Source organism: Clarias gariepinus, chromosome 4, assembly GCF_024256425.1.
Source record: "Clarias gariepinus isolate MV-2021 ecotype Netherlands chromosome 4, CGAR_prim_01v2, whole genome shotgun sequence".
Lineage (NCBI taxonomy): Eukaryota > Metazoa > Chordata > Actinopteri > Siluriformes > Clariidae > Clarias > Clarias gariepinus.
In genome coordinates, this window is record NC_071103.1 from 18,214,854 (window position 1) to 18,234,480 (window position 19,627).

General features: G+C 39.7%; 1 protein-coding gene across 1 annotated transcript in view; it reads left to right on the forward strand.

Moving 5' to 3' along the window:
* Positions 1-19,627, forward strand: part of ldlrad4b (low density lipoprotein receptor class A domain containing 4b) — an 86,044-nt gene that overhangs the window by 22,232 nt on the left and 44,185 nt on the right. Inside the window, exon 2 of the mRNA XM_053495182.1 lies at positions 5,295-5,775. Coding sequence (XP_053351157.1) covers positions 5,736-5,775 — 40 coding nt within the window. The 5' untranslated portion in view covers positions 5,295-5,735. The remainder of the gene's footprint in view (positions 1-5,294; positions 5,776-19,627) is intronic.

Consider the following 19,627-nt stretch of genomic DNA (forward strand, 5'->3'; position numbering starts at 1 on the left):
GAATCTTGACTCGGGTCTGTATGTTTGTGAATTTTGTATGTTTTTTTAAATATCTTAGACCATCAGACTAAAGTTAGCGAATGTAAATGTACCCAGCCTTGTGCCCGGAGTTCCCGGGTGTAGGCTCCAGACACCTTACGACACTACAGGATAAGTGGTATTAGACTCGGAAACGATAATAAGTTGAAAGCTTTCATATATCACTTTTCCCCACATGCTTCTTTTGAACTGTGTTAAGCCAGCCAACGGCATCTCTTTGGCACACTGAGGAGAGACAATCCTATCCACCTTCTTCCACATGCTTGTGCTTGGTGCTTGGTTTGTCTCACAGTGATTGACAGGAGAGGAAGAATGCCGTCTCTTATCAGAGCATGGCTGGTTTTTACTCCATCGGACACGTAGTTGCAGATGGTTATAGTCGGTATTCAAACCCACAATCTGCAGATGAAAGACCACATTCTATTCTGTTGCGCCACTCATGAGCTCTATTTTTGGTTGTTGTGAGCGGTGGTTCTCAAAGGGTTTTTGTGTTTGCTGTAAAGCTGTGAATCAGAACTAGACTGTCCATTCGATTGAATTTTGATTTCACGCCGTTGCTTTTCAATTCAGCTCCGTAGCTTAAATGTTTATTATCTAAAATATATATATATATATATATATATATATATATATATATATATATATATGTATGTATGTGTATATATATATATATATATATATATATATATATATATATATATATATGTGTGTATATATATATATATATGTGTGTGTATACACTCTTTGGGAAAAGAAAAATTTGTATTTTAATACCAACTTTATTGCTATATGTGTATATTATGATTAATACTATATTAATATAATATACATCCATACTATTTTTCTTATGCTAGAAGTGTGTATACATCTTTTTGGCTATCTCTCTCTCTCTCTCTCTCTCTCTTTATATCCTTATTATCTACTGCGCCTTCTGTACATTAATCATTCTCACCTCTGTACATATGGACGCATACCCTCATTTACTGCATCGTTATTTATTGTAAATAGGCCACTTATGCATTTCTGCTTAGAGGCTAACTGCATTTCATTGGCTTTGCAAAAATAAAATGATGAATCTAATCTAATATATTTCTTGTATGTTTTGAAGTAATAATGGTGACGAAATGTATTTAACAAACTAAAATGATGTGTAATTTGTGTAAATATCATGCAAAGCGATCTTTTTTTTTCCCTGCTAATGTTCTGCTCCACACTCCAGTATGTGGCTGTGATGCAGCAAAAGTGCAAAAGACTCAAAGGAAGAAAAAGTGATACACGAGTATTTGAAGCAACTTCTGTAAAAGCTGTGCTTTATTTTTAAGGGGTTTGTCGGTTTTAACTCATGCAACATTTGAAAGTTTAAATTTAAATCATTTTAAAAGCGAGGATTGATTTTTGAATTCCAAAACCCCACGATTCAGTTAACTGTTTTGACCATTGAAAGGCTGATTCGGTCACAAAGCTCTAGTCTACTGCTGGTGGAACATCAAGGAATTAAAAGCTCTGTGATTGGTTATGGCTCTGAAAGTATTATTACACACTTCGCTATAACAAATTACATATTACGCTATTACAGTTAATGGGAATTCCTGGATTCAAAATATTACAGAAGCCTTTGTAGTTCGTAATTTGTACAAGAAGTGACGTCTGGTGCTGGAAAACTCATACGGTGTGGAGAATAGAGGGGAACTGATGTGCTTTACAGTGTACTGAAAGGGAAATTTGAAGTGACGTGAAGGAGAAAACTGAAGTAGAAGCAGAGATGATGCTTTATAAAACTGGAACAAACTATGCAGTCGTTGTCCACCTCTGCTTTTAATTAGTGATGAGCAAATAAGCTGACTGCCACTATTTATTATTATTATTATTATTATTACTGTCAGGTACTGTTAGAAACCTGTAGCAGAGCACTGTAGTTGAGACACAGCTCAGAAGCTGTTCGACTCTGACATTGATTAATGAGCGACCTGCGTCTGCTTTCAACGCAAAACAAAGATTACCCTTTCTCCTGCCATCTCCAACATCCCTCGCTCCCCGCACCCTCCACCCACCACTCTTCTCCCGCCTCGTCTCGTCTCTGTCTCGCTCTATCCCTCCCTCTATCTCTCACCACCCTTCTGTCTTTCTCCCCTGGCGGCCGAGTCGTCGTCTCACCTTGGCTGGCAGGCTGACTGGTGCGATTGATTTGGAGTGTGTCTCGGTAAGGCAGCTCGGTGCAGCAGTGGCCGCATTAGCTTCAGCACGAGGAGACAGACAGACCCCCTGCTGAGATCACATTTCACATCCAGCATGACAGCGTGCCTACACACACACATACACACACACACGCATTCTCAGAGAGAATAGTGTAATCATCTTACTCGGTACACTTGCTCAGGCATGGGGGCCGATGTGCTTTCTCTCTGCTTAGCATTTCTAAAAGAGCAGATGATGAATTGAGGTAGCATGTGAGATTTTCTTTTGATCTAGTGCACGTCTGTCTACTTCCCTAAACGATTGCTTTAACTGATTTGCTATTTTAACCTTAGTCTGTCTATTATCAGTCTGTAACTCAACAATGCTGAGGATTTTATTTATTTATATACACAGAAGACATGCTGTAACTGTTGAGAACTGGCCGAATACTGAACGTGTAATGAATTCTTTTCCTTACGAGTGTGTACAGGTAAAAGAAAATGACTAACCAGTTACTCATGCCCTATGAAGTATATACAGAAAAAACAGCTCATCTGGAAACTTCTATGCATGGAGCGGCCCTATGGCGATGTGTACGCTAGACATCAGTGTAGACCTTTCGTGCTGATCCAAAAGATGCATCATTTTTTGTTCTGGCGAAATCTGAAACCACGGATAAGCAAAGTAGCAGCAGTGAAACATCATCAACACTTGAAGTTTACAGATGGCAAAAGTGGCAGTTAGGTTAAAATGTTAAGAAACTTTTTGTGGCGCCAGCGGCTGTAAGGCGTTTAGGCGTTTGAGGTCATTGCTGCCAGACAGTTAAAAAATACAGCCTCTGATTGGTCGACAAGTCAAACTTAGCCTCTGATTGGATGACAAATCAAATGGAGCCTCCGATTGATTGACACGACAGAAACGTACTGTACCTTTGGTCGACGAAATCGGATCGTAGGCTTCTTTTTCAACACTGAAAAATGGGAAAAAATATCATTTGTAATTATTTGCTTGCACAATCGGACACCTGCGTGAGGCATTTCACTTGCCGGAAGACGGTTAACTTGCCTTAGGCGGGCATAAATGTTGAGCACTGACTGGCTAGCTATCTACTTTTGGGAGAATTAAGAATGTTCCCAGACTGGTTGACCATGCGACTCCAACATTTCTTCCACAAAGTTGGCCGTTCAGCACCATCCTTCCATAATGTGTTAAAGCGTTCTTAAGCAAGTTCCATTTCAGATCTCATCAGTTGTTTTCTTTGCTTGATGCCGCCCAATAATTATAAAAATTTTTTGGGCCAGGAATATTATATGTACATATTCTTATGCATCTTCTATATAATATATACTGTATATATTAAGAGATAATTGACCATGGAACCCTCAAGACATTGCTATACCATGATGAAATATCTTCAAATTAGACACTAAAGTTTATAGAAACTGAATTCTTTAAACATTTTTTCATTTGCGTAAACAGTTTCCTGCATTACCCACAATGCCATTTGGCTGCCTGCTGATAGTGGTGACAGTGTGATTGAGCCCTTGCTCCATTTCTTCCAAGAAATTGCCCTTTAATCCTGTGGTCTATCTCAGGCTGTCCCACCTCATCGTCTGTCCACTCTGAGCAAACAGATCAGGTTCTAAAGTGTTAACCTTCATGCTGTAGCTTTGTCAACACCATCGCGGGTTTCATCTGGTGTGTCACTAACTAGCCAAGCCGAGTCTCTGCGCGGTCGTTTTACATGCTGGGAACCTGACGTTCGGTGCCTCCACTACTTCTGTCTGTCAGTGATTTGTACAGGATGTAGTTGGCTTGTTGAATGACCTGGGTGAGCGTGAGCCTGCACATGTCCGTGTGTGCGTGGGAACACGCGCGTGTTTGACTTGGACGCTGTCGCGTTGCTCCCCAGCGAGCCTCGGCTAGGTCATCTAAGGTTGCTCCTGCGCACTAGCAGAGTGTGTTTTCGCTCCATCGCTGGTTTAGTGCGGTTCATCTGAGGTGAGGGAACAGCAGGTCTGGCCATCTAGAGCCTCGTCACTTGTTCAGAGCGTAGAGCTCGTTCCATCCTGAGACCTTGTGATCACTGTTTGGGTTTTCTGAGGCCAGACAGCACGCTTACCTAACCTCGAATAACAGGTTGTTGGAGCTTTTATGTAAGCTACGGCACTAGACTCAGGAGACTACGTTTAAAGAACAGCTGAGACTTATTGCTCAGAAGCAGCAGCGATGTCTGCTGCAACGGGGTGGATACTGCAGTGTGCGTCACTCACTTTCATAGAAAGGGCTCTCTCAGTTTTAAAAAGAAGTGCTCGACCGTTCTGACTTGCACATCTTACTTCTCATGTTTAGGATCGCCGTCTCGCGTCTTATCATTTGCTCTTCTATTATTTTGCATGAGTTTTACATATCGATGCGTCGATCCAGATACAGTATAATTGTTATCCTGTGTGTGTGTGTGTGCATTGTTGCACTAATGAGCAGACGACACTAAATACATTGCCGGAGACATACCCTGGACACGTGCCATAATTCAGACTGCAAACTGTTTGCTGAGAAAAAGATCAAGAGGAGGAACTACAGCGACTCTTACAGTACGAGTCACCTGATAAAACATCCGAAGCGTAAGACTCAGCATGTTCGTTGCTGGTGCACGTCAGCAAACAATGCTGCCTAGGGTTACGCTATTTGAGTGGAAAGTCACAGAAGCTCTTACTCAGTGTGTTGTTTTTGGCGATCAGCCACTCCCGGTCATTAACAACGAAGGGTTTTAATGCAACTGAACAATAAAATGTACTGAGATTTTGCAGTAAAATCTCATTTTGAAGTGCAACAAAGCCTAATTTCTAGACAGTCAAGGCAACGTAGCTAATCCAGCTATCTGATGCACTTGAATTCAACTAGCATGTGAGAGTGTTTCATAATCTGTATGTGAACTTGACATAAAAAAAAAAAAAATTTCGATTGCTTGTTTTTCCGTGCCCAAAAAAAGAAAGGCTATTGATGCATCTGTTGTAGTTTGTGTAGCTGCTAGGTGAAAATTTAATCCTCTCTCTCTCTCTCTCTCTCTCTCTCTGCAGTGATGCCGTGCTGGAGCTTCCCCAGTGACTGTCTAAACGCTGCACTCTGGCTGATGAGCTGGTATGCTGATTAGAGCGTTGCTCAACCGAGCACGTCCTCCTGGGAACAGCAACCACTATACACCTGCCTCAAGTACCTGAACAAGCTCCACCCGGATCAGTCTCTCTCTCTCTCTCTCTCTCTCTCCCTCGCTGTCTTTCCCTGTACCGCTCTCTGGCTAAGGCAGCCATGACCGCCTCGCTCTGGCTGGGGGGGTAACGGTGTTAATTGGAGGATCGGCGTGTTGGTTGCCGTGGTGAAGTGGCGCCGTTAGCTCAGCAGCAGTGTCAGCAGTGTGATGGACTCGTGAGGTGAAGATGGCAGCGTCGTGGCTGTGTCGTCCCCAGCAGCCCCATCAGAGTGGTTAAGGAGGAAGACGACGCTCTGGGCACAGGAGCAGCATGCAGGAGGCTGACCTACCTGCCACTAATGCTTTCACAGGTGAGCAGAAGGCTAAAAGCTTAGATCCTAACTTAAAAGTGAAGTTGATAAAAAAAAAAAATAAATAAATAAAAAAAAAATGTAGTAAGATAATACAGGTCCAGGAGAAAAATAGCAATTATTTATACCAGGTTTAAACCCTTTCATTTATATATAATGTATTCATTTTGAACAGTGGATTCAATATTGTGAAGCTTAAAAAAGAAGTTTGTTATTACAGTTAAAAAAAAAGTTATATTAATCTGAAGTATGGCTTATTATCAGTCCTATAACTACTGCATGAATCTTTCTCACAGTGGATACAAACCTACATGTTAGTTAGCTGGCTTGCAATAGATCAGAATAACGCAAAGGGAAAAAAAGAAAAGAAAAAGAAAACGAGGAGAATTTGGGTGGAAAGTAGAAATGCGAGTAGAAACACTAGAAACTACCACAAAACTCACAAACCCATAACCTAAAACCACGTCTGTCGTCAACGCAGCATCACATCGCAACACATTACAAAAACCAAAACCAACACAACAAACTGCAGTGAGCTGTGGTGGAAACATAACAGAAGAGTTTCCTCATGACGGTTAGGGAAGGCGGTCGTCACGTCTCTCCTGCTGTAGAGAAACTCTCCAAACCTCGGATATTTATTTTAAAAGCATTAAAATTTCTAAACTGCAGCACTCAGGTTTGTGTGTCCAGGCGCAAGGTCATGCCTTGTATTTTGGCAGAAAGCGATCGAGAACAATGTTATTTGATCTTATTTTATAGGCACACAAAGGATTTGTGGTGTTACGCAACTTAAACCCGACGTGTGGTGAAAAATTCACAAATGTTTGAGAGCATCTTAATGTAAATTCCCGCCTTTTAGTCGGTTCAGTCCAAATCAGAATAAAATGCATTCGCTTGGTATTACAGCTGTGCCATCTACTTTTTTTCTGTATTTGAAACAAATTTTTGTCAATTGATTCGTTGAATTGTATCAATGAGTCACTTTTCGATTCAGAATGCACTCAGTTTTCAAACTTACAAAAGGTAAATGGTCTGAAATTGACACACTCTCTAATGTATAGCACAGCTTTTGCAGTAAGACAAACCGCTTCCATCTTCCGCAAATACTCCTGTTCATCGTCATCTACTGGACCTACTGTGACGCGTGACGATTTAAGCAATCAGCAACATTGAGTTGCACAACATTTCAATGCGTATTAGATACAGTATGCGCCAAAATATACAGCACTGAAGTGAATAGGCGAATATTACCTTGTTGTCATTCATTAAGTTTATTTCTCCTGAAAGAAACTAACACACACACACACACACACACACACACACTATAATACGCGAATAGCATGTTGATTTACCACGGTATGTGTAATGTAATGTGTAAAGTGTGTTCAAAGTGTGTGTGTGTAGACAGTGTTCGCAGATTCTCAACCTGGATTCCCAGAACAAAGTTTGCTGCAGACTCCTGAAAAAGGAGACGATTTGCTCACATAATACACAAACAGTTCCTGGTGGATCTTCACAGTCGAACACACACTCCTGTAACATTCCCCACAAGTACACATCAGGTAGTGTAAGATCGGGGGAATGGGACGAGTATGGTTATGAGGAGGAATTGCTCTGCCACCTTTTTTTTACTCATTCCCCCTTCACGACCACTTCCGTATGAGCGGAAATAATACTCAACTGTGAATACCTTTTCTTCCGTCAAGAGACGCATTTTTAACAAATCCTGCACAACACAACTTCCTTTTCACTACTGGCAAATGCAAATGCGCGTCTGAGATGTGAGTTTCAGTACTGTATATTTTGGCGCATACCGTACTTTTAGTAGTTTTCGTCCTTCAAAGCCTGACAGAAATATAGCTATTTGCAACAAATCAGACAATAAACATTGCTATTGAATCGATCAATTGAATTAATAAAAATCTCTAATTGAATCGATTTAGGTTTAGTTCTGATTCACCGCTCTCTGTTTAATATACAGTTTATTGTTAAGCTGCACATAATTAAACCAAATAAAAACCTTGTAAATCGAGTTATTTGAACAGTAAGCCAATCATTGCTAATTGCTCACATCTTCAGGACATGCTTAATGAACCTAAAAATTCAGCCGAGTGTCGAAATCATCTCGTTTCAGTTGAAAAGCTCAAGTTCACTTAGAATTGGACCGACCCCACATGGCTGAAATGCTCTCAGACTGTCTACTAGAGCTGAGTACAACTGCTGTGTTCTCACCTGCCAAAATGAACCACACTCCGAGGAAGAAAACACAACAGGGTTCCATTCAAATGGGCTAAACACTACACGTATGTGAAAGCATCCTTGGAGTGTACTTAATGTACTTGGCGGATACTTACCTCACTTACTACACCGCAGGTGCCTGATCCTTATTTGTTGGCATTTAACAAAAGCACACAAAGAAACCAAAAACTGTGTACGATTTAATGAACGACTACTCATCGTTAAACTGTTTGAGTAGCTTTAAAATCGCATACAAATCTGCTAGAGTTGTACTGAATATCAAATTCACCATCACTCATCCGCACCACTTTAGCAAAAAGTGATGTAGTCTTGATATTCCAGTTGCCAAACTGTGACAGTAGATGATTTGCCAATAAAATGACAGACCAATTAGTGTCGTATTCGTCACTGTTTCCGTGCTGCGTCATGTTTGTTACAGCAGGCCTGTCCACATTCTGCTGTAAGTCCCTGACTTTCCTTCCATGATCACATCCAAGTAGCTCCTATTCTTCACATATATATAAGTTTGATTTTGTACTTATGTTTGACACGATCGGCTTATTTCTGCATATCATGAAAAGTTGAGGTATTTGTAAAAGCACTGCTAGTATTTAAAGTTGAACCGAAGGCCCCAGCTCCGTGTTTGATGTTGCAGTAAAGGGAGTGCAGTGTAGCTGCCACGCTGTGTGTGACAGAACATCAGCAATGTGAGTTCAGGCCCTGAGGGAACTGTGTGAAAGTTATGCCAGACAGAGAGAAAGACTGATCGATACTGCAAGGTTAAAGCGTGTGTGCATGTGTGCGTATGTGTTTACTATACATGCTGGGTTCATGGGAGCTGTTTCTGAACTCGGTTTGCTTTAGGTGTGTTTTGATTTTGTTTGTGGAGGATGGTTCATTTGCTTTGGAGTGAAATAATACACCACACACACACAAACATACAAGCATCCCTCTCTCTCTCTTTATATATATATATATATATATATATATATATATATATATATATATATATATATATATATATATGTGTGAAACACTTTTTGTGTATATATATATATATATATATATTTACGGGACGGCTCTGGACCCTCAGGCGTGGCTTCTCAGAGCCTCTGGGGTTCTGCTGTGGCGTCTGGCACCACCACATTGGCAGTGGATCCTGTGGGTCGTAGCTCCTTTTTCTGTGTTTTTATTTAAACATTGGGCATTAATACTGATGAAATCCAAACTATGATCATTTATGGAATTATGTATTCTCTCGTTTGATTCCTGAAGTAGTCACCTGGAATGGTTTTCTGTTCACAGGTGTGTCTTGTCAAATGGTAATTTGTGCCATTCCTTGCCTTGTTAATGTGCTTTGGACCATCAGTTGTCTTACGGAGAGGAAGGGTGTGTACAGAGCCAATAGCCTCATTAGTGCCAGTACAACTACTGTACAAAGAAAACCATTACTTCAGAATAACAACAAGCAGAAGAGACCAAGAAACACAAGGAACAGACATTAGATCAGAGGAAAACTGTCGTTTGTTTCACCGAGTCTTAGGTCTTAGATTTTAGGTTCTAACCACTATGTCTTTGTTAGAAGTAGAGAGGGTAAAGAAAGTGTCCAAACTTCTGAGTGCTACATTATTTCATATGAAATGTTACATACATAATGTATGTTACATACATACATTACCTGACACATGCAGTGCATACAGTCATGTCATAAATAAAGGTCATGAGTTTTTGTTTATGTAGCATATTTACAGCAAATATTAAAATGTAGGAAAATTTGATGACTTTGAGCATGGTGTGGTTGTTGGTGCCAGACATGCTGGTAGGAGTTTTTCAAAAACTGCTGATCTCCTGGGATTTTCACACTCAACTCTCTGAGTTTACAACAATGGTGTGAAAAAAGGAAAATCATCCAGTTAGCTATAGATCTGCAGCCAGAAAGTCTTGTCGGCGCAACGGGTAAGAGGAGAATGGCTGGTTCAAGCTGACAGATATGCTATGGCAAGTGAAATGACAGCTTTTTGCAACAGTGCTGTGTAGAAAAACATCTCAGAATGCATAGCATGTTAACCCTTGAGGAGGATGGGCTACAACGGTGGAAGACCACATCAGGTTTTCATGCCAAGACCAGCAGGCTTCAGTGATCATAAACCTATGAAACTAGACAGACTACTGACATCCGTCATGGTCTGATAAATTTAGATCTCTGCTGCAACATACAAACAGTAAAAGTCTGAATTAATTTCGTGCCTAAATGCGTGGGCAGAGCCAGCCTTGTGTGGACAGTTCAGGCTGGTGGGGGCAGCGTAATGGTGTGGGGAATCTGTCCTCTTAATACCAAGTGGACATGCTTTGAATGCCACAGCAATGCCGGAGTATTGTTGCCAACCTCTCAAACAGGTTCTGTGAACATGACTGTGAGTGGAGAGTACTTGAAAAGCCTCTCCAGTCACTAGATCTGCATCCAGTAGAGCTATGGGATGTGGTAGAACAGGAGATTAGCAATGTGACTGTATAGGTGACGCATCTGCCACGGTTATATGATGAAGTCAAGTCAGCACCATTTGTAACGCGTATCAGCCAGGAACATTTTTGTTCTATACTTTTAAGTGCTTTAGAGCGAAAAAGTGAACTTTCATGTTAAATGTGCTTCTTGTTTACTTTGTTATTCAAAGCCAGTCACTTAAATTCACTCCTTCTAAGGTTCATCACTTCTCCTGTGTGTACATGTACAGTACATGGCCTGTGTGGTCAGAGATCGCAATAAACCTAGAACAGATCTCTATTCTGCATTTGAATTAGCTGTTAGTTAGTCGCCCTCTGTTAACATATTCGCCCAATACGGCGACCGCTAATGGCTGACTTATTAGTCGACCCGTATCTCGTAAAGTAAGCTGTTGCTTATTTTTTTATTCTTAAAACATAGTTTTACTCTTGTGTGTTCGCAGCCAAATAATTGATTTATTTTGTCTGTTGAGTTTTCAGTAAGCTGAAGTCAGACCCCCTGCTAGAATTCAGAGAAACTCTTTAGAAGAAGCCACATTAGTGGGGTTTCCTTGCACCTGTTTTTACATGAACTTTTAATTAGCACAAACGAAAAACCTGGTTGGAAACAGGAAAAGCAATTTTATACTTGGCAGTGATGGAAAGAGAGCATGTGGTAAACCTAAAAAAAACAAAACAGGTTTTTCATATAAATGATGAAGAAAATGCATTTGTAAGTCTTTCCAGTCTGTTTCCTGAACCTCGATGAGGGTTTGAAGAGTAACGTGCTATGAATAGGTGGAACTCCGTAACATTATACAATTATAGAGTTTTCGTTTAACAAATGCAATTTTACACTTTCTTAGACCATCCAGATAACTAGAGTGCCTGACAAGTGACCACCCAGTAAACAGCATGTAACCGAGCACCCGGTTTAGAGCTGCAGTCGCCTAGCGACACACACACACACACTCAAGTACAGTTGTTTGCGTGCTAAACTTAAAAAAAGCCAGGCAAACCGATCACATGAGAGATAAGCGCACACTTTATCACCCTAGAGATCAAAGCCGCTTTAGTCTCAAGGTTACACCGCCGCTGTCGCCTGGCATATAGATTCATGTGCCAGAAGCTGGGCCGTTTGAATAAAGAATACATGGTCCTTCAATGAGTTCAGGAGCTCAAAGGGAGGTAAGACAGAGTCAAAATATAGTGAACCTATTACACGGTACTGCATATTGACTGGTCTTGCACATTTAAATAGTACTTATTATGGAAAATCCATCTTTTTAATCATTATTAAGTGTTCAGAAGGATCTTCACACAATACAACCCCTACTTTTTTTGTTGAACAAATAAGCCAGTTAGATTGTCTCCCTATTGTGACCTCGTATAAGCATATCCCTTCCCCTAGCTTGTTGCTGAGCCGTGCTGTTCTTCACTGGGGTGTGGCTTAGCACTAGCTCATTTGCATAGATACTAATACCAGGGCAAAACAAAAGCAGTTTGAGCTATGAAACAATGCGCACTGTCTAGAGGTATTTCAGCTGGAGCTTTCACAGATGAACTTTAGGGGGATCTCCGACACGTGTGTTGACTTGTTACAGAAATGGTAAAATATGGGACCTTTAAAACATTTGGATAATATGTTGGACTTCACACCGGAGTTGAATTCTGTTTATTGTCTCCTGTGAAAGTAAACCACTGTTAGCTGACAACACAAACACACACTCGCGCATGCAAAACAGCTTCAAAGGATTTTCCGTCTTATCAGCCAGGTCTGGTTGAGATTGGGTTTCCACAAACAAGTGCTGGGGGAAGAAGTGAACTTCCTGGTTGCCTTTGTAAAAGTTTACTCACCTCTTTGGATGTTTGCTCATGTACTCAATGTGTGTCCGTCTTAATTACTTAAAAGTACGAAAGAATACAGGAAATAAGAATACAGCACACTGTTTAAGCGTTCCAAAAAGTGTTTCAATGAATTATTTAACATGCCTGATTTTCCACAGTGAGGACGACTTCAAGCTTTTTGCTTTTATGTGCTTCTCCAGGTCATCCCTGGACTGTGCAAAGTACTGTTCCTGATTGATTGTTGAGGCAAATTAATATGTTGACACACCCTGAGTGAAGGCTAAAAGCTTTTATTGTGTTTTTGCACAAACAGTGTCCTGCCATATAAGAAAAAGGAGAATTTACTAGACTTCTGTGAACTTTGATCACAATTCTACAATGATTTAATCTCTAAAAATAGTTGTGACAGAAAACATTTTAGAGGCGCTTTCGCGAGCGTAAAATTTAAAGGAAATTGCCGAAACTGTTCCGTTCAGCAGACTGTCACTGTGCATGGATATGGCTTGCATTTCCACTGCGCAGCAAGTGAAGACAGCCCATATTTAGACAGAATTTGGCAACCCGTTACGGAACCAGGATCTCCGGTGCCAAGTCATGAAGCTGTGATGGCACAGCAACCTCGATGATTGCCACAAAAGGCGGCAGTGAAATGGTTTGAGTAATAGGCATGTATAAAATGCCATCAGCAGCTGCATTTGCCTCACCTTCTCCAGAAGAAAGGAGGAAAGGCACATGGCTACAATGAGGAGGAGTTCATCCGAGCCATGACGGGAAGCAAGCAGATGGGGGAGTGTTCTCACAGGAAGCAACCAGATACACGCCAAGGAATTGGGTGTGCTGATGCAAGATTTCTCCCAATTCACCTTGAAGCCTAATCACATTATATGTTCTATCAGCACACTGGAGTGAAGCCTGGCTGGCAATTAGCCAGCCGCTGATGAAATGATACACTCCGATGTCCTGATGCGGATGAGGTGCTAATAGGACTGCACAGTGCAATCGTTCGAATCGAGAACAAGTTTTCCAAAATGGCCCGGAATGACAGATGCCAGAAATCAACTGCTGCTGCTTGACTGGCAATGCGTTAAAAGACGTGTTCTGGAGAAGTCGGCAGAAATGTCAGCGGGCAGAATTACAGCTCTCCTACCACAGCTTGGAAATCGTTCCCGAACGATGGGAAGTAAGAGGAAGAAAAGTCTTTCTCCTTTCTTCATGGCGACTCTGTGCAAAATGCTCCAGTTTCCTGTAATTAATTTTCTGCCTTCAAAGTTAGTGCTGCTTTGGCAGACACAACAGGTTTCCGCACTCCCTGTAACGCTGATGGGAGGGAGAGCGAACTGGAGAGAACAGCCTGTACAAATAGCAGTCGCTGGCTGATGGGAGGAAGTTCTGTGCATGACTGTGCTATGTTACTTGGAAATGGGAATTGAAACAGCAAGGCAGCATGAAGAAGTGCATGGACAAAGATACAAACTAAATGGCAGTACATTTACTTTCATGAATACATTTTTAGAAAACATTAAGATTTTCTTGATGGTTTTATATTTAATGGTTTTGATGATTTTATATTTGATGGTTTAATATTTATACATTTTTGTGAAGTTGGCAACCATGGCAGATTGTAAATTTGTTCACTAATATTCTAGCTTAAGAATATTACAGAATATATATATCTTTGGTGTCTGAAAGAATGGAACATTTTATGTACTGCCTAGCCAGAAATGGTTGCGCACACACTAACATTTGGCTCAACTGCCTTTAGCTTTAGTTACATTGAGCAATGTGATGTGTTTCCTCATGCTCCCTGAACCACTATTAGAGTCCTGGAATATGCCTGTGCCATTAGCGAGGGAAAAACTCCATAGATGGTGATAACCTTCCAGTCGTACAGGTCATCAGTTGACTTCATTTTACTGCCACATGATGTTGCTGTGTCTAGACCTGACCAACTGAAGCAACCCCAGATCATAACACTGCCTCCAGAGGCTTGTACAATGGGCTCTATGCATGATGGGTACATCGCCTTTATTCTCTTCCCTTCTTACCCTGACACGCCTAGTTCAATCTGAACTCATCAGACCACATGAACTTTTTCTATTGCTCTTTGTTTTCTAGCAGTCCAAAGCTTGCTTTTTGATTAGTTTCACTAACAAGAGGTTTTTATTATGGCCACGCAGGTATTTAGTCCCTGTGAGTTCTTGTTCCATTCTTTGTGTGGAAATGCTCTTATTTTTACTATAAAACATAGCCGTGATTTCTACCACTTATTTTTGTGATTCAACTTCCCCAAGCATTTATTTATCCTGTTTTTTTCCCTGACCACACATTTTCCACATACTTCCAGGTTTTATTAATAACCTGGACTTTTCTTAAACCAATTCTTTGATCCATCCCCTAAATAATTTTTCTTTGCTAAGTGTAGGAAATGTCACCCCTTTTGGCCTGGCAGTATTTTTATATACTTTATTTTAAGTGTAGTACTTACACTTGCTATTAGAGTTAAAGTGTACATTTTGTACATTTAAGGGTTAAACGTGTTCTTTGGGTACCTGTGCCACAAGGTTATTGTTTATGCATACAGGGTGGAATAAAACGAGGGCGTGCTGTAAGAAATGCTGCTATATCATATTTTTAAAAGTTTTAAAATGTAAAAGTCTTTAGTTTTATTGATTTTTCAACATTTCACTATTTCCCTGCACTATTAGACAGAATGGCATATACAGTAACAACAGATATAAAAGGATGAAATAAGAAGAGCAATAAGACAATAAGGGGGGAAGAGGGAAGACTCATTAGCCATCACAAAATATTGATGCAAGATAGTCTACAGTAGGTCCACGAGGGGCTCCCAAAGTTTTGGAGAGATGTTCGATTTACGTTTTAGATTTAATGCTATTCCCGTAAAGAGGGACTCTTTTAGATTACTGATAAATTATAATTTTTTTATTTTCTCACATGTACACATTATTTGACGAAGTGCTGAAAACAACCAGAGACTCTTGGAAAAATAAATTCACACAACATTAAAAAAAAAAAAGTAAGTAGGACTATACTAATGTATATGCCTAATGGTAACAGGAAGTGGTTTCACGGAGTGAAATCAGATTACGCTTGTATGAGAAGATAAAGCTGTAGCTTGGACACCAAGCTGCTTCTGGATCTAAAGTTCCTGAACTGTTTGCTGTCTACTCCCTTTTTTTCCCTCCCTCCCTTGTGGGCTTTCTCTTTTTCATTTTAGTTCTCTCCCTCTCATTTGTTCTTCCATTATTCTTTTCATTCCCCCTACTTTTCCTATTTGTAACAATTTCTCTCTCTTTCTCTCTCTGTGTTTACAGTACATCCTGTTTTCTTTAACTTGGTCACTAATGATCCTGTGCTCACTCTTTCCCTCTTTTTCTTTTCCTTCGTTTTTGCTCAGCCTAAAACTGGAATCAAAATATCTTTCCCAGAAACGTAACACGTCACCTAATGACTCAAATATGGAATATGTTTTCTATGACAGTCTGGTGGCTTAGTTGTCAGCACTGTCACCTTGCATCTACAGCAGTTCAAATCATGTGTGTGTGCGTGCGCACTTTGTTGGTTTCATCCTGGAGTCCAAAGACATGCAGTGCTGATTGGTATATCCAACTTATCCATGGTTAAATGTGTGTCTACAGTATGTACTGTATGTGCTTTACCCTGCCTTGTGCCCTGGCATAAGCTCCACATGTTGACCCTATGTAGGATAAGCGGTATTGATAACGGATGGATGGAGACTCCTGTAATGCTATAAACAGTTAGAAACAGTATAACTTGAGGACTTCACACCAGATATTAACCTCTAAGTTCACATTAGAAGTGTTCAACTTAAGTTAACTAACTGTTATTCTGTCTAGACTTGGAACACAACAATAATAACTGACTGTAGTACAGTGGAACCTCGGATTGCGAGTAACACGGTTTGCGAGTGTTCCGCAAGACGAGCGAAGTTTTTTAATAAATTTTGACTTGGAAAACGAACAAGTCTTGGTTTACCAAGTATCATGTATCACACATGCGCATCTTGTTTTGAAACTGAGCGTCATGTGATCACAACTGAGCCAACGGTTTTTCTCTCTTGCACTGAGGAATTGTGGGTAATCGTCTCCCCTGCTGGGTCTTAGTGTGCGTCTCTTTCTGGTATAATCAACATCCGTGCACGTGTGTACTGTTTACTATAACACTGTGACCACATGTGTATGTGTATAAAACATCTTTTATTTTGTGTCTGTATGCGTGTGTACAAAACTCGTTAAAGCAAAAGCAAGTCTCATTAGAGAGGTTAAAGATCCATTTTCTCTCTTCGTATCAGCCTGCTCTTTGTGGCTGTGCTCGCCCGTCATTGGACAACATGCCACACATGCACACAGACCACTCCTACTTTTGCCTTTACAGACACACACAATATTTCTCTCTGCTCTACACAGAAACACTGCTTGATTTTTTTTTTTCAAAGGTAAAGTGCTGGTTAATTTGTTTTATTTTTACTTTACAGCAGTGATTCCGTTTAATCAAGTTTCATTGGAGATTTCTTGTTTATTTTTCTGATAATCAGTGTTTTTCTTTTGTGTGTGTGTGTGTGTGTGTGTGTGTGTGTGTGTGTGTGTGTGTGTGTGTGTGTGTGTGTGTGTGTGTGTGTGTGTGAAAAGACTGAAGGAAGGGTAACTGTGTAAGATAGCGAGGGGAGGGGCTCCTTACTTTAGCTTCACACACAGTGCACCTGCATGCACAAATGAAAACACATGTGCTGATTAATTTGTTTTATTTTTACTTTATATTTTGTATGAATAATTTTTATGTATTTATTTTTTTGGGGTGTGGAATGAATAATTTTTATAAAAAAAAAATTCCAGCATTTTTTCTTATGGAAAAATTCGATTTGGTTTACGAGTGTTTTGAAATACGAGCCCACTTCCGGGACGAATCCAAGGTTCCACTGTAATATAAATAAACGACTAACAGGGTCACAGAAAGCCTGGAGCGTACACACACACACACACACACACACACACACACACACACACACACACACACACACACACACACACACACATTCATACACTAAGGGAAATTTGGGGACTGCAATAAGCCTAATCTAAATGTCTTTGGATTTGTAAATGAACCCTCCTCAGTATGTAGGTAGTACCTTCTCTGTTACTGCAATACTTGCTAATCACAAAAAATACAGCTTTAACTTTAACCACATACCAGATCCCACTTGTGACGAATAATGAAGGAAGCCTTTTAAGGTGTCTGACTCTGGTAACTTAAGTAGCTGGAGAGTTTGTCATCATGATGAGATCATCAAATTATATTAGGAGTTTTAACATTAAAATGTCGATGCAGTCTACATCTATAAGCAAGGGCATACCAACAAAAGTCAATCTTGGATTAAACAAAGATTTTTGTTTATTGATTGATTGATTTTTGCCCCTGTGCAGACATTTATATTGTAAATTGTAGATTGGGGAAAGGAATCATTAGGGACTCATTTGCGTGGTTAGTATCTTGATTTTATACATATCCTAATTTAATATTAATTATTACTTAGATTTTGTTACAATTCTAAACAAACTTTGGTAATAAATACCACACAGGATAATGATCCATGAATTGCCCCTCAAAAGAATCACAACACATAACTGAATAAATATTTTTCCCATCTTTACTGTAGGTGCTATGAGCCAGGTTTATTCTGCATCTTTACGAGCTAACCGTGTAAACCTCATGACTGCTCCATGCCAAAAATCCATTTCCTGAACAAGATCTGGCCAGGTTCTCTCAGGATCAACATTGTTCTTAAATTCTTTTCTTTTTTTTCTATCTGCTTTGAATCCCATCAGACAAAAAAAAAAAGCCTGAGGAGCACTACTATCACATCCATCTAAGTAATAATTATTTATTACTGCCTTGGGATGTGTTGTGTTTATCTAAGCTGGTATTATAATGTTTTTGAGAATTGCTCTTGAAAAAAGTTTTCGTAGAAAAGTGTGGGAGTTAATAGTAGGAGTAAATTTATACTCATGACGTACGCATTACTTAGTGTCCTATAGTACATGCCAAGAGTTCTTGTTTATTTTAACGATTTAACGAGGTTCAGTAATGATCATTTAATAGCACATCCAGTTAAAGCTCCATATTTATTAAGGGCAGTCTTCAAGAGTTATGTCAAGATGGCTAATTGTTCCCTGCACCCAAGTACACGAAAAATATCATAGATGCCTTCTTCTGGTCAATTATCTCAAATAAATGTACTGTGCTCAGTATGCGTCACAATATACTGTAGGTTTGCTACCGTAAAACTCTAGCCTTGCATTTTCTGTGAAAAAAATACTTTAATGCCACTGTGATTTTATATCTCCTAGGGATACCGTAGTATACAGTATGTTTTCATAATCTATGGTTTAGTGTGTACCACGCATGTGTGAGATCTGGATGTCTGACTTATTACCTCTAGTGCTTTTTTTAATTTATTATTATATATTTTTATTTAAACTGATGTTTTTATATGAGCATGAAAATCCTGAATACTGTTTAAAGGTTAAAACCAATAAGGAGGCCAAAAAAAAAAAAAAAACAGTTTAACCTGATTACCCTGATAAGCGTTTCCTTCAGCATGTACTGCTCCATACTTTTGTTAAAAAAATGTAAAAAATGTAATTGGTTTGAGGTTGCATTTGGGTAATTTATTCAACACGTCGTTACAAGTATATTACAGCAGTCATCCATCGTTAGGGTTCCTGCTGGATGATTATGGTGTAAGTAAACTCAGGGTAAAATTCAGTTCAGTTTTATTAGTGTACCTTTTTACATTTACCACAAATGAGCAAGTCAGAGACGAAAGTATCAGATGACAGAAGGCAATATAATTAAATTGTGTTCATTATTTTTTTATATCAAAGCCTGTGTGGCATTGCATTCTTTTCATTGTTGAATTACTGATTAAATCTGTGCAAGCAAACCTTGTGGTCAATGTCTTTCTAAACTTATTTGCAGCAATGCACTTTCTTTTTCTTTTTATCTTTTATATGTTTTATGTCTTAATAAAGCCAGCTTTCACTACCCTGAATACTTCTGAAGCACTTGTAAATTCTCACATACTGTACTTAAGTAATCAAAGGTAAAGAATTTTGAACATTATTCTTATTACAGTGGAACCTTAAATCACGAGCATAATTCGTTCCGGAAGTGGGCTTGTATTACCAAAAACTCTTAAACCAAATCGAATTTTCCCATAAGAAATAATAAAATGTTACACAGTCTT